Source organism: Neoarius graeffei, chromosome 2, assembly GCF_027579695.1.
Source record: "Neoarius graeffei isolate fNeoGra1 chromosome 2, fNeoGra1.pri, whole genome shotgun sequence".
NCBI lineage: Eukaryota > Metazoa > Chordata > Actinopteri > Siluriformes > Ariidae > Neoarius > Neoarius graeffei.
This window is the reverse complement of record NC_083570.1, coordinates 116238166-116253868: the sequence shown is the minus strand read 5'-3', so window position 1 is coordinate 116253868 and position 15703 is coordinate 116238166. Positions and strand designations below refer to the sequence as shown.

The window sequence follows — 15703 nt, the reverse complement described above, 5'->3', positions numbered from 1 at the left end:
GTGGTAAAGGTCATGGGTTTTTAAACACAAGAGTGCTCTGTGAGCACAGCATCCCCTGCTGGCAACTCTGCCATAACTCTGGTAAAATGTGACTGAATTGAACGAAATTGCAATATGCATATTACCGACATATAACAAAGAATCCTGTCAAGTTTCATGAAATTCCTCCCAAAATTGTGAGAGGAGTTGATTTCAGAAGGTGAGCACCCTTCCTGGAATGGACGGACATCACCACGACATAATCCCCCTTCAGGTCTTTCAGCCAGTGGGAGATAAAAATTGTGAGGGACATTGTTTTCAGAAAGCAAACACACCTTGATGAAATTGCCAAAGTACAAGTTAGTTTAATAATCAAGGGCATAACTCTGGTAAAATTTGCCCAAATTAAACAAAAATTCAATATGTGTATAATTGTCATATAACAAAGCCTTTTGCCAAGTTTGGTGAAATTCCTCCACAGATTATGAGAGGAGTTGATTTAAGAAGAACGCACACCCTCATGAAACTGTCAAAATATAAGTTATTTAATCAAAGGTCAAAACTCTGGTAAAATTTTCACAAACAAACAGTGTTGTATTCGAGTCACTAATCCTCAAGTTGGAGTCCAGTCTCAAGTACCCAGTGTTCAAGTCCGAGTTAAGTCACGATTCCTTAAAATTAGGGCACGAGTCCTACGAGTTCATTCTAGGAAATGAACACATTTCCTAGTGTTTACTACCTAGTTTACACTGAAGGAGTAAATTAAAGGAGTGTATCTGGGTCAGTGTAAGGAAGCTGTCACCTGCTCAAAGGTAGTGGAATAAGAATTGGTGGAGACCGAACAAATCAAACAACAACTTGCCTCACCAAAACAACTCCTCTCCACAAAAACATAACCAATGTAAAAAACAATATAGACAAAGCAGACAAATATTAGGATGAACCACCAACTGTTGCTGTGCAATGTATATTTGTGTATTACTATTTGCCAGGCCAGGGATTGAACCCCGGCTGCTGGATTACAAACCCAGTGAGTTAACCACAGGGGTAATGAAATGGACCCAAATGCAGACGTAACACTCCAAAGTAGATTAAATAACAAGTCAAAAAGCTGAGAGGACCCTAAACACAGACAAAACTCAAATAAACTCACAAACACAAAAATCCCTAAAACAGGGCAGAATAAACCCAAGGGAAAATCCAAAAGAGAAGTAGAAAACAGTCCAACATCAGTACGAAGTTCAGGCAAAGAGAGAATAAAATCAAATCCAAAAGGATTATCCAAAAACAAGCATAAAATGAGAACTAGACTGAGCTGGGGGGAGATGCCAAAAAAATGTCCAACTCCTAACATGATGACTATTTTTCTATTATTCCTGGTCATACCAAGCTTTTCTCATGTCCTGATATTGTGGTGTTTCAGCTTCACAGCTTTATGTGGACATCAAACAGAAATGTTCTCATGTAGCTCACAGATGTCCACTTGTAGAAAATATAATTGAAGCACATTGAAATCTTTTTCCTAATTGAATTGATTCTGTAATGTGGTTCTGTTGGGCTCAGAGACATCTCTGTACTCAGAGAGATCACACTGATGTTTCCCAGTGGCGTGCACAGACATTTTGGGGGGCAAGTGCTCTGGGGGGAAAAAAAGGGCACTTTTTTGCGCATGTGGAACACCTTATTATAAAAGTCTAAGATTTAACCATCCTCTTGTGTTCGGGTTGCCACTGACCCGTTTTAGTTTTTAAAGGTGTAAAACAACTACTTAATGTTAATTTATTACATCAAGGCTTTTTGACTTTGCCAGGAATCTCTAGTTGAACAAAATAGAAAAAGAAATTTTTGTTTTCCTAAATCTGAAAATGGTCTAGCAAAAAATATAATACTTATGTGCAGTTGTTTCTGTATGCGACGGGCTACTTCACGACAAAATAATTACAGCTTGGGCTTAGAGGGCAAACAATACATTTTCACTCGATTCATGTGTTACCTGGCTGGTGGGGCAGGGGAAGAGCTGACTGACTGCCCGATGTGTTGTCTGCGCTACGACAAGGCCGTGGCTTCCAGGACGCTATGCTGCTGCAACCTCACATTGAATGCACTGCACGCTTGTTCACGTGACAGAGCAAGAGAGACAGAGGTCCGGTGTGTGTGCGGAGGGGGCACACATCGGGACATTATTTTCACACACGCTTTTAATGCCACGGCTTTTCTAAAAGATCATGTCGACATTGGCCTCAGTAAACTGTAAAAAAAAAAAATTCAAAAGGGCACTTTTTTGGACAGAGGGCAGAGGGGCAGGTGCTTGAGCACCACCTCGTGTCCATCTGTGCACGCCACTGATGTTTCCTCAATGTGAGAAGAGAAAACACATGAGGAGGGAAATGATGAGGATCAGCAGGCGAGGGCAGTTTATTCCAGCTTCACCTGGAGACAGACAAATACTTTATTCTAAATATTATTGAATGTAATCTTAACCTTAAAATGAAATCTGGCTAGAAATATGATGAACTTTGTTTTAACTGAAAAAAGGACATTCATAGAGCTAATTATTGATCGTATTAATGCAATGTTGTAAAATGTGCAACAAATAAAACTTTCTGTAGTAACTATAACAATTAGATTTATACATTTTGTAATGTTTTAAATTTGGTTGGATATTTACTCACCTGAGGTAGTTTTACTCTCCACTAACTTTTCATCTTTACTGTTTTCAGATTGTACTTTGGAAGGAAAAAAGAAGAATTAGATGCTTTCTATTATACACTCTTCTTTACAATTATACACTTTCTGCTTCTTAACTACAGGAACATTGTAAGGCTCATAAATATTATAGTCCAGTGCTTCTCCCAGTCTTGTCCTGCATTTTAATGCCGTCTGAGCCTATCCATTTCCATTTCTCCTTAAACAATGTTAATTCTTTATTAGTGGCTTTTAGACTGAATTAGGATCATGCAGTACTCCACACACACACACACACACACACACACACACACACACACACACACACACACACACACACAAATCTCCTCCTATGGGTAATACAGTTGGCACACACTACTACTGCAAAGGGGAAATCAATGAGTTTGCACTAAACAGTATTGAAATGCAGGACAGGAGATGTGTTTTTTAATCACTCAATCGACAACAGCCATGAAGAGCTTTATAATTATCTGTGGAAAACATTAATCTGTGTAGTGCAGTCTCATCAACATTAAATATATTGTTCAAGTATTCAAACAGGACCTTTCCGGGCATTTTAAACTTTGTGTCCTGAAGTGTGACATACTCAGGATTATCTGAGACTAATCCACTTACCAGAGACTGAGAGTTTAACTTTCTGGACCAATTTCAAGATATGTCTTGTTGGATGTTTCACTGCCATGGATCCTCTGTAGATGGCTTCATCAGTAAGAGTGACATTCCTCAACACCAGAGAACAGTTTCCATTATGCAGTTCGTCCTCAGGAACGTCCAAACGACCCTCATATCCTTCACCTGGAAATGACTCTTTACCCTTTCGCTCAAACACAACCTCAGAATCCATATACCATATAATATGAGGTGTTTGGAAGGACAGATTTCTCCATTCACATGGCAGGACAGTTGTGGAACCCACTGCAGCTGATATGTTGTGCAAGACTGTAGACATGGGGAAAATGTTAGGGAGATTGGTTTTATCTATTTTCCAGAAACTAAATGCTCAAACACACAGATTTTGAACTGTAAAATATAAAGGAACCAAAGATGGCCCTAGGAATTTTTTTAATTCTTGACTTTCAGGCAAAAACACAGCTGTAGTAGTATAATGCTGTGGGCTGACTAATTTGAATTTTTAAATTTGTGAATGGGCGGCACAGTGGTGTAGTGGTTAGCACTGTCGCCTCACAGCAAGAAGATCCGGGTTCGAGCCCCATGGCCGGTGAGGGCCTTTCTGTGCGGAGTTTGCATGTTCTCCCCGTGTCCATGTGGGTTTCCTCCGGTTTCCCCCACAGTCCAAAGAGATGCAGGTTAGGTTAACTGGTGACTCTAAATTGACCATAGATGTGAATGGTTGTCTGTGTCTATGTGTCAGCCCTGTGATGACCTAGCGACTTGTCCGGGGTGTACCCCACCTTTCGCCCGTAGTCAGCTGGGATAGGCTCCAGCTTGCCTGCGACCCTGTAGAACAGGATAAAGCAGCTAGAGATAATGAGATGAGATGAAATTTGTTCATTCTTGATTATACCACAAAACTGTTTTGCATAGCAAATCTCACTCTAATGAACAGACATTTCATTCTTCTCTTAAAATAGCTTATATATATATATACAACCCCGATTCCAAAAAAGTTGGGACAAAGTACAAATTGTAAATAAAAATGGAATGCAATAATTTACAAATCTCAAAAACTGATATTGTATTCACAATAGAACATAGACAACATATCAAATGTCGAAAGTGAGACATTTTGAAATTTCATGCCAAATATTGGCTCATTTGAAATTTCATGACAGCAACACATCTCAAAAAAGTTGGGACAGGGGCAATAAGAGGCTGGAAAAGTTAAAGGTACAAAAAAGGAACAGCTGGAGGACCAAATTGCAACTCATTAGGTCAATTGGCAATAGGTCATTAACATGACTGGGTATAAAAAGAGCATCTTGGAGTGGCAGTGGCTCTCAGAAGTAAAGATGGGAATAGGATCACCAATCCCCCTAATTCTGCGCCGACAAATAGTGGAGCAATATCAGAAAGGAGTTTGACAGTGTAAAATTGCAAAGAGTTTGAACATATCATCATCTACAGTGGATAATATCATCAAAAGATTCAGAGAATCTGGAAGAATCTCTGTGCGTAAGGGTCAAGGCCGGAAAACCATACTGGGTGCCCATGATCTTCGGGCCCTTAGACGGCACTGCATCACATACAGGCATGCTTCTGTATTGGAAATCACAAAATGGGCTCAGGAATATTTCCAGAGAACATTATCTGTGAACACAATTCACCGTGCCATCCGCCGTTGCCAGCTAAAACTCTATAGTTCAAAGAAGAAGCCGTATCTAAACATGATCCAGAAGTGCAGACGTCTTCTCTGGGCCAAGGTTCATTTAAAATGGACTGTGGCAAAGTGGAAAACTGTTCTGTGGTCAGACGAATCAAAATTTGAAGTTCTTTATGGAAATCAGGGACGCCGTGTCATTCGGACTAAAGAGGAGAAGGACGACCCAAGTTGTTATCAGTGCTCAGTTCAGAAGCCTGCATCTCTGATGGTATGGGGTTGCATTAGTGCATGTGGCATGGGCAGCTTACACATCTGGAAAGACACCATCAATGCTGAAAGGTATATCCAGGTTCTAGAGCAACATATGCTCCCATCCAGATGACGTCTTTTTCAGGGAAGACCTTACATTTTCCAACATGACAATGCCAAACCACATACTGCATCAATTACAGCATCATGGCTGCGTAGAAGAAGGGTCCGGGTACTGAACTGGCCAGCCTGCAGTCCAGATCTTTCACCCATAGAAAACATTTGGCGCATCATAAAACGGAAGATACGACAAAAAAGACCTAAGACAGTTGAGCAACTAGAATCCTACATTAGACAAGAATGGGTTAACATTCCTATCCCTAAACTTGAGCAACTTGTCTCCTCAGTCCCCAGACGTTTACAGACTGTTGTAAAGAGAAAAGTGGATGTCTCACAGTGGTAAACATGGCCTTGTCCCAACTTTTTTGAGATGTGTTGTTCATGAAATTTAAAATCACCTAATTTTTCTCTTTAAATGATAAATTTTCTCAGTTTAAACATTTGATATGTCATCTATGTTCTATTCTGAATAAAATATGGAATTTTGAAACTTCCACATCATTGCATTCCGTTTTTTTATTTACAATTTGTACTTTGTTCCAACTTTTTTGGAATCGGGGTTGTATATATGTATGTATGTATGTATGTATGTGTGTGTATATATCTCATCTCATCTCATTATCTCTAGCCGCTTTATCCTTCTACAGGGTCGCAGGCAAGCTGGAGCCTATCCCAGCTGACTACGGGCGAAAGGCGGGGTACACCCTGGACAAGTCGCCAGGTCATCACAGGGCTGACACATAGACACAGACAACCATTCACACTCACATTCACACCTATGGTCAATTTAGAGTCACCAGTTAACCTAACCTGCGTGTCTTTGGACTGTGGGGGAAACCGGAGCACCCGGAGGAAACCCACGCGGACACGGGGAGAACATGCAAACTCCACACAGAAAGGCCCTCGCCGGCCCCGGGGCTCGAACCCAGGACCTTCTTGCTGTGAGGCGACAGCGCTAACCACTACACCACCGTGCCGCCCGTGTGTATATATATATATATATATATATATATATATATATATATATAAAATGGGCGTCGCCACCATTGACTGCGGCGGGGCCGTGTCCCCCTCACATTTCATAATTCTTCATTTGGACCCTCCCACATTTAACATAAAATATGAGTTCACCCAGCGCCGTTTCTATTGCTTTGTGAAAGAATCCATTCCACTTGATCGATAAGAGAATACACAGACCACTCCGGGTTTTCCGGGCGTTACCTACAACAACTCACCGCGCGCGAGCGAATCTCAGCGCAAGCCGAGACATGTTGGTGCAGTTGCTCGAGAGTGGAGGAGGTGACATCAGCCCCATTGCCACCTCACAATGTCTAGCTTTTGCTGAAACCTTATTCTTTTGTTCTATGCCCTCAAAATTAACCCTAGGCAACGTTAAATTAATGTTCAACTAAACAATGAAATAAGCTTAGCCTAATGGGGTATTATTGGTTGATGATGAGTTGTTTGCAGTATTTGCTCCTCCCCAGACACAATGGACATAAGGACATTCTTTACAAAGCAGCAGAAAGTCAGTCAGAATTTCCCCACAGGACAGGGTTTTTTTGTCCCAATGGAAATGTTAGTGCAGTTAGCTGGCTAGTCAATGTTCGGAGATGTATCAGCTAGCTTAATGTTAGCTATCATTTAATTCAAACCCAGTAGGCCTGCCTTACTGTAATGCCAAGAATGAGGTCAAGTCTGCTCTGATGATATTTACTGATTTCCTGTTGTGATCTGAAGAACTTGTTTTGTCTGGTCTTTGCCAGTTTTCTGGAAAGTAACATGGGAAATCAGTGTATGGGGAAGGAATAGTAGAAAGGAAAGCGATGGTGAGAGATGGATGTTATTCCAGGTGGATTGTGAAGGAAAGGGGGATAAAAGTTATGAAGTGGTAGAAATTGCGGTGGCACCAATGTAAGAAGGAGTTATATCTCTAAATCTATTTGTTATACTGATCTGTAAATGTTACTGTAGTACCGTCATTGCATGCAGGTTGACAAAACTGCACTTGTTCTTTGTGTTAAGTTCTCTTTTATGTGTTGTTGCTTGACACAGTGTGATTTTGTGTAATGAAGACTGCATGATGCCATGTCATTTTTGTCATGAGCATCACTACACTACCGTTCAAAAGTTTGGGGTCACCGAGACAATTTTGTGTTTTCCATGAAAAGTCACACTTTTATTTACCACCATAAGTTGTAAAATGAAGAGAAAATATAGTCAAGACATTTTTCTGGCCATTTTGAGCATTTAATCGACCCCACAAATGTGATGCTCCAGAAACTCAATCTGCTCAAAGGAAGGTCAGTTTTATAGCTTCTCTAAAGAGCTCAACTGTTTTCAGCTGTGCTAACATGATTGTACAAGGGTTTTCTAATCATCCATTAGCCTTCTGAGGCAATGAGCAAACACATTGTACCATTAGAACACTGGAGTGAGAGTTGCTGGAAATGGGCCTCTATACACCTATGGAGATATTGCACCAAAAACCAGACATTTGCAGCTAGAATAGTCATTTACCACATTAGCAATGTATAGAGTGTATTTCTGATTAGTTTAAAGTGATCTTCATTGAAAAGAACAGTGCTTTCCTTTCAAAAATAAGGAAATTTCAAAGTGACCCCAAACTTTTGAACGGTAGTGTAAATCGGAAAAAAGTAAAATGCACCCACTAAAGTCACTGTTGGTGATAAATTGTGTCACATTCATCTCATTATCTTAGGCAGAGCAGTGGGTTTAAAAACAGGCTGATGAATATATGGACTAGTTGAATGAGGACTTATTGTTGAGTCTCTAAAATAGTCATTGAATTAAGTGACTTTTGTCGGTAAAATTAGGTGTTTAACAACCCCACCCCCTACCAGTGTGTCCTCCCCCCCCCCCCCCCATTAAACATGCTTCTACGGTAACACCCCTGAGATATATATATATATATATATATATATATATATATATATATATATATATATATATATATATATACAGAAGTTGGTTTTGTTCCTTATTTCCATCTTTGTCATCTGATACGCTATGACATCTATAGTTTGTCAATATTTTACATTGCATAAGTTATTTACCATCGACTAAGATGTTAACCCTGCTGATTTCTTGCAGTTTGATAGCTTTAGTATTGCTGTATTCCACCACAAAAGATGTGTCGACACCATCATCAGTGATTCTGACATTCTTCAACACCAGAGAGCAGTTTCCTTTAAGCAGCTCATCCTCAGGAACATCCACACGACCCTCATATCCTGAACCTTCTGCTGTACCCTCAATGCTTCGCTCAAACACTGTCTCATTATTTTCAGTGCGCCACCAAATATGTGGTGTTTCTGTGAACGTATTCTTCAGTTTACACGGCAGGATGACTGTGGAACCCACTTTAGCTGATACAGTAACACGCTCACCTGCACTGATGGAGTCTGTAGAGGGAAACATTACAATCTACATGATTTGTAGCATTTATTTTTTATTTGTAGCATATTTTATTTAATGTTCAGAAATTATGTGCTGTTGGTCCTATAGAACCTGCTCACTCACCCACACAGGCAGCGAACCATAAGATGGAAATATAAAGGAGAGTCATGATGCCTGTAAGATTCTTCTGGAGTGTTTACAGATTTTCTGAAACAAGCAAGCAAACAAACAAACAAAAGCAGGTTATAAATAAAAGTGTCATTACATCTGCCTGATTTCACACACAGTTGTAGTGATATTACACATTTACTACACGAGTCATGATTTAATTTCAGAGCATGTTCACCTAAACCCAGTGATTTCAGCGCTCTTATAAAATTATTCCTCATCACACCGTACAAGAGCCCAATAAACTCTGCTCTGAAATCTACAGCAGACTGTGTGAGAGTGTGTGTTCTGCACGTCAGATTATCTGATGAAGATCCTCAAACAGTCAACCTGTGAAAAAAGAGAACTTCTACATTCTTTGTCCGTCAATTATAACAATAAGCAAATCAGTTCATGCAGAAAACAAACAAGTGCTCAGTGTTATTGTGGCAATTTTATGTTCTGAAAAAACAACCAATCACTCTAATCACTGTGTGCCCAGATGTCCTGTGGGTGGAGTTGTGTGAGACCAGGCTTACAGTTTTCCTCTGAGTTGTTGGGGCACATAAGTGTGATGAGAAGGGCATGCAGCAGGGACTTGGTGTGCTGGGAATTCCTTTTGCGAAATCTCAGGTTATGCCATGGACAAAACAGGAAGGAGGCAGAATGGACTCAGGTTCATGGTCATGGTGCTTGCCTGGATGGATGCAAGACAGGGAGTCAGCTTTGGTGCTATTGGAAGTTGCTTGGTCTGAGAGTGTGAAATTAAACTAGTGAAGGAAAGTTCCCATTGGGCTTGGCATGGGTTCAAGAGCTTGGCTGTTTTCAAATACTCCAAGTTCTAGTGATCAGTGAATATCATGAACAGGTGTGCAGCTCCCTCCATCCAGTGATGCCACACCTCTAAGGCAAGTTTAACTGTGAGCTGTTCATTATTTCCCAAATCATAATTCTGCACTACAGGTGAAAGCGTCAGAGAGAAGAACATCACAGGATGGAGTTTGGTTTTTTCCTCAAAAAGCTGTGACAATACAGCTCCCACATCTGATTCAAGTGTCTAATTCCACTACAAATGGCTTAGAGTGGTCAGGTTTCTTCAGTACAGGAGCTGTGGTGAAGGCTGTCTTAAGCTGGATGGAACTGAAGCCCAGAATAAATCTCCTGTAGAAACTGGCAAATCCTCAAAAGTGGGAACTGGCCATTCCATTATAGCAGGCTTGAGTTGTTCCAGGGCTGAGCAAATAGGGGTATTTAGCCATGCTCTGATTCAACCCATGCAAGGATGTCAATGCAAGGATGGAGCACTCCTTCTTCTCCACAAAGAAGAAGTCAGCTGGGGAAGGAGAGGTTCATGGATGAATATCTCCTTGTAGTCTTCCATGACTCATTGCTCAGTGAAGAACAGTGTGGTTGCATGGGTGCATGATACCAGGCAGAAGGTAAATAAATGGTGCAGTCATACGGTTATGATCCAGCCCAGAACCTCTTAAGTCCTGAGCTGGGCCTTGCACTCCACCGTATGTTTATCACCAACATACTTATTTATTCATGACACATACTGTCTGTAGAGTGGGAGGCCACTTGCCTTGACTTTACTGATTACTTCATATAATAGGTCATAATAGACTTCCCAGATGAGGATCATGATGGGTGTGTTGGGACCACAGGAAGTATTCAGAACACATAGTGATTGCTTTGTCCAGTGAAGAAATCTGGGGATCATGAAGATGCATCCAGGGGAATCCAAAGATTATTGGATGGTTCATTGTGACTGTGGACTGAAGGAGATGAATGGCACTGACTTGGAGAAGGAGGGGCTTGGTGCATAACATGATCATGCTGGTGCTAATGAGCCCTCCATCAATGGCTTTGATCTTAAGGGAGTGTTGCAGTTGTTCAAGTTCAAACACTTTGTCATTCTTAAAGGCACAACCAAATTTCTTTTTTGCTGGTCCCAAAGGTGCAAAAAGTTAAGGTGCAAAATATTAAGACAAAAACAAACAAAAGGGTATGGGGATGTTGAATTGCATGACTGTGTTGTGTACCATGAAGTTGCCGCCAGGTCTGGAGACAATCAGGGCTAAAAAGACAAAATAGATCCTGAGTGCTTTATCTTGACCTTTAAGGTGAATGACCGATGAAATAGAAACTGAGATGGACTCACTTTGGGAAAACTTGAGGATGTGGGTATCCTTTCAGCCTGAGGGAGAGAAATGGTTTTCTTCGTGTGACCAGGACACTGAACTACAAAGTGAATCAGAAGAGTTTCTGCAGTAGAAGCATAATCCTTTCTCCCTGTGTTCCTTGCATTCTGTGGGACTGAACTTGATTCATCTGAGATGCATGTATTCATGATGGCCAGCAGAGGGTGCACAGCATCCAGGTCTGTCGGTTTCTGATCAAGTTGACAAGATGAATGTATAAACCAATCAGGGAATAGAGGGATATGTTTTTGTGACAGCATGCCAATTCATTGAGCACCCCAAGTTGAGACCTTTGCAACAAAGCTGCTTTCATTGTGGGTTCATTCCATCCACTTCCAGCTGTAAGTGTATAGAAATCTATTGCGTTCTCAGTGGTGCTCCATTTCAGCTGTGCCATTTTCTGATTTCCTTGCCCTCTGGTGTGTGGTCAAAAACTTTTCGGAACACTTTGACAAAGTGGGCATAAGAGGAAAAAAGTTCCGCAACTTGTTCTCGTATGGTTGTAGCCTATCTAAGTGCTTTTCGGGTGAGCAAATTAACGAATTGAGCAATTTTGGGGTAATTGGAGACACTTACTTGGCTATTTCCATTTCCAGTTGAGAGTACGCTGTGGGCATTTTGGCTGCCACTTCTCACCGGAGTTTTTTATTTTTCTTTTTTTCTCCTATTGTTTTCTTGTGTTTGTATGATTTTTTTAAAGTGTTTTGTCTGCCGACTGTGGCATAGCTCCAGAGCCAGTTTTGGGCGCCGGTTCCCTTCAGGCCTTGGTCTGCCATGGGTGATGCCTGTGCTCCCCACTATGGACTGCAGTGAGCTTGTTGCTCTTTGTAGCATCGGGGTTGTCCAACGATCTGTGCGGCAGTAGCTTCTGTGATTGGTGCAGTGTTCCGAGCGATGTTACCTGGCAACATCGCGGCAGCTGTGCAGTCGGTGTGGGATTTATCTTCATGTGCCTTTTGGTGGAACTGTGGGTAGCTACACCATTGGAATTACATCCTGATTCTTTTTTGGTGCACTGTCTTTTTTCCCTAATTGTAAAGCAACCTTGGGTGTGAGAAAGGCACTATATAAGTTGAAATTATTATTATTATTATTATTATTATTATTATTATTATTATTATTGAGAAAAAAGGGAGCACTGTAACAGGAAGCCTTTGCACTGCATGGTAATCAGCCCACGCATGACAAAATGTGTGGGTTGAAGTCAGTGGTGGCTGGTAGTCTTTCAAACAGGGGAGGCTGGTCGGTTACGATATTTCCAGATTTTAAAAGAAAAAAGAAAAAACACATCAATTTTGCCCATACTCTTGCCTCTGATCTGGCTGATTGTTGGCAGGGTCACAAACTGTGAAATAACAGGTTCTTTTGGCCCATTAGCCGACTGTCCAATATACATGATGGTGGTGTTGGGGGGGGTATATTTTAACATTTTATATTTTAAAATTGTGGCATGTGGCATGTTGTTTAAAAATTGATCATTATTGAAAGCAGCTCTTTGTCAGGAACCTCAGCAGTAACAGCAGAGTGTTCTGGAATAGGCACAAGCACTGACCTTGGGGAGCCAAACATAGAGCTGGGTGCCACACATTTCATTCAATGACACTTTCCCTATATTTTACTTATTTTGACTGAGAAATGTGTTATTGACAATTTTGATAACCCTTCACTTTTAATCCAGGTCTGTAGTGTGAAAGGTTCTCAGCTGTGTTTTTGTTTAAAAATGTTTTCCAAATTGTAGCTGTGTTTAATTCATCTCATCTCATTATCTCTAGCCACTTTATCCTTCTACAGGGTCACAGGCAAGCTGGAGCCTATCCCAGCTGACTACGGGCAAAAGGCAGGGTACACCCTGGACAAGTCGCCAGGTCATCACAGGGCTGACACATAGACACAGACAACCATTCACACTCACGGTCAATTTAGAGCCACCAGTTAACCTAACCTGCATGTCTTTGGACTGTGGGGGAAACCGGAGCACCCGGAGGAAACCCACGCGGACAACATGCAAACTCCACACAGAAAGGCCCTCGCCGGCCACAGGGCTTGAACCCAGGACCTTCTTGCTGTGAGGTGACAGCGCTAACCGCTACACCACCGTGCCGCCCTGTTTAATTCATATCCAGAGAAATATATATTCCAATATAATATACTCAGCATAAACATTTTAAATAGATTCTATATTTTTGGTCCATCCATGACATATTACTAAAGTAGCCTATTTACTGTTGTTGATGTGGGTCACTTGCTGTTAGCCAATTCACTTTCTCATACCAGGAGAGCTGAAAGGAACGAGTATTATTCCCTACCTTTTTCACCAAGTCAGTTTGAGACGTTGGTCTACCCTGCTCTTTAATTTTAATTTTTTCCTCGAAAGGAAGACTGGCAAATGGCTTCGCCAAAATTAAATCAGCAATGCTCGGCATCCGTGCGCAGCCTTCTTGCTAGCTGACTAGCCCCCTCAAGTTCAAGTTCAGTCACTCAAATAAACAAAATTTCTGGAACTAAGATAGCAAACTTGACAACACTATATTTACACTTTATTTACAATGAAAATATATACAAACTAAAAAAGCTGGTAGAAACCGTATGTAATGAATGAAATCGAAATGTAAGCTGATCTCTTACAATACACCACAGCACTTGTGAAGCCGCATGGGACTGAACTGAGATTTACCGCTGCCTGTCTATATTTGAAACGAGCTGTCAATCAAAGAAAATATCTGGCCGCTTTCACCAATCACCAGTCTCCTCGCGGAAACTGCCATGTCCCTCCCACTGTGAGGCTGGGAGTCCGTGGGGCAGGCGTTTTCGCAGTATTTGTCCAATAACCGTCCTGCATTTTGATATTGAAAAGCGCATAGCTCCCAAATGCCATTGAAGTCCACTGAGGCTGCGCTGCATTGCGCTGTCACGAGGGGGAAAACTCACGCACGCATTAGGCGAACTTGGGAAAGTTATAACGGAATGATTTTGCACTGTAGTTGGGTTGAGCATATATTTCTATGATTCTGGATCTAAAATAGCAATGTTATAAGGTCAGCTATAACATAAGCCTAGCGCAATTCATCCTACACGATGTTCGTCATTTTTAGAGGAGGCTGAGCCTCCCTCGTTGTCTTAGAGCAATCGCCCGTGGTCGAAGTAGCAAACAATGTCTAAACCAGAAATGCAAGCATGAGAACAAAGTCTTGGTGTGTGCAGGTGACCAAAATGTATAAATAAAAAGTTTTCACCACATGCTATGGTATTAACACACACCTCTTTAGAGAGCAGTGGGACTGATGAGTCAGATCCTTTAAAGAGTCTGGAGTAAAATATTTATCCAGTTTAAGGGAATAGAGTTGCACAGCACCCAGAACTGTTCTAAACACAGCATATCTTTTTGGAGAAGCCATGGCCAAAAGGTAAGCGAAGCAGCTTTAGGACTAAAAGGTTACTGGTTTGATTCCCTGGACCAACAGAAATGGCTGAAGTGCCCTTGAGCAAGGCACCTAACCCCCAACTGCTCTCCAGGCTGCTCTGGGTATGTTGTATGTTGCTCTGGGTAAGAGCATCTACTAAATGCCTGAGTTTAATATTAACAAGAAAAGTTCTCCTCTTTTCTCAGCACTGGTACAGGTATCAGATTGATAAGAGAATCAATAATATCCTGAATTCATGTAGACCAACTTCCTGTCTGTGACACACAACACATAACTCATCGTCATACAATTGAACCTGAACTCAGTGACTGCTGGGAACAAAATCCAACGAGCTTCCACTAAACAATGCCAGGAGCGAAAATCCTGCTCTGTCACTACATTACACCATTTCTGATCATTTTATTTTGTACACAGTGAAGAGAAGAAGCCACAGAAATACATCTTTCAGTTCGCGTCTGGATCCGTGACTCAGCATCTGTTCCCTGTACAGAATAATTCATGGAAGAAGAAGGAAGCGGTCATCTTTAACACACAAGTCAGAGTTTACTGGTGATTTTTCTCCTTGAATAGTTGATATTTATTCACTATTAGGTGGATGTTTGTAATCTTAATGATGAATTTCTCCCTCTGTAAAAGTAATCATGTCTCTAAAATGAATTATCTGCTCTTAGAGAAAGTTCCCTCCACTGTTGAAAAAAAAAACTGAAAAAAAAATCACCGGTCCTTTAAACTATTGAAAAGAGATTTAGATAAACATCAATAAGAATTCAAAACTGAGCCTTACCCTGGAGACGGAAGAACAGCTGTAAGATTAGTTCTTGTGATTCAGTATGATTTAAATTTAAGAAGTTTGAGTTTAAGAAGTTATTTTGTCGACCGCTGTTAAATTTGCTGTCAGACAATGATACTGTCTACAGGTAAAATTTACTTTGCCTTTCACATTGGGTTGGGGGAAGGGCTAGTGTATTGTGCATGGATTTTGGAAAGAATTTTCACTGTGGCCTTTGAAATTGATTTGAGTTTTAAAGAAGCAGGATAAACAGGATGTCAGGTTCTACAGGATTTTTGTGGTTTCTGTTGAAACTGGTCATACAATCTATATAGTGCCAATTACAGCATACTCATGTCACATGCACAAATAAATCACTCACTGCACAGATATGACTCATATTTCC

General features: G+C 41.0%; 1 protein-coding gene across 1 annotated transcript; it reads right to left on the bottom strand.

The window, feature by feature from the left end:
- Positions 1 to 357: 357 nt before the first annotated feature.
- LOC132875071 (uncharacterized) lies at positions 358 to 15470 on the bottom strand. The gene is made up of 6 exons (XM_060911666.1): positions 15313 to 15470; positions 8879 to 8962; positions 8413 to 8760; positions 3301 to 3624; positions 2652 to 2705; positions 358 to 2409 (listed from the first exon to the last, which is right to left on the bottom strand). The coding sequence occupies exons 2-6, from the start codon at positions 8922 to 8924 to the stop codon at positions 2333 to 2335; spliced, it is 849 nt and encodes a 282-aa protein (XP_060767649.1). The 5' UTR covers positions 8925 to 8962; positions 15313 to 15470; the 3' UTR covers positions 358 to 2332.
- Positions 15471 to 15703: the final 233 nt, after the last annotated feature.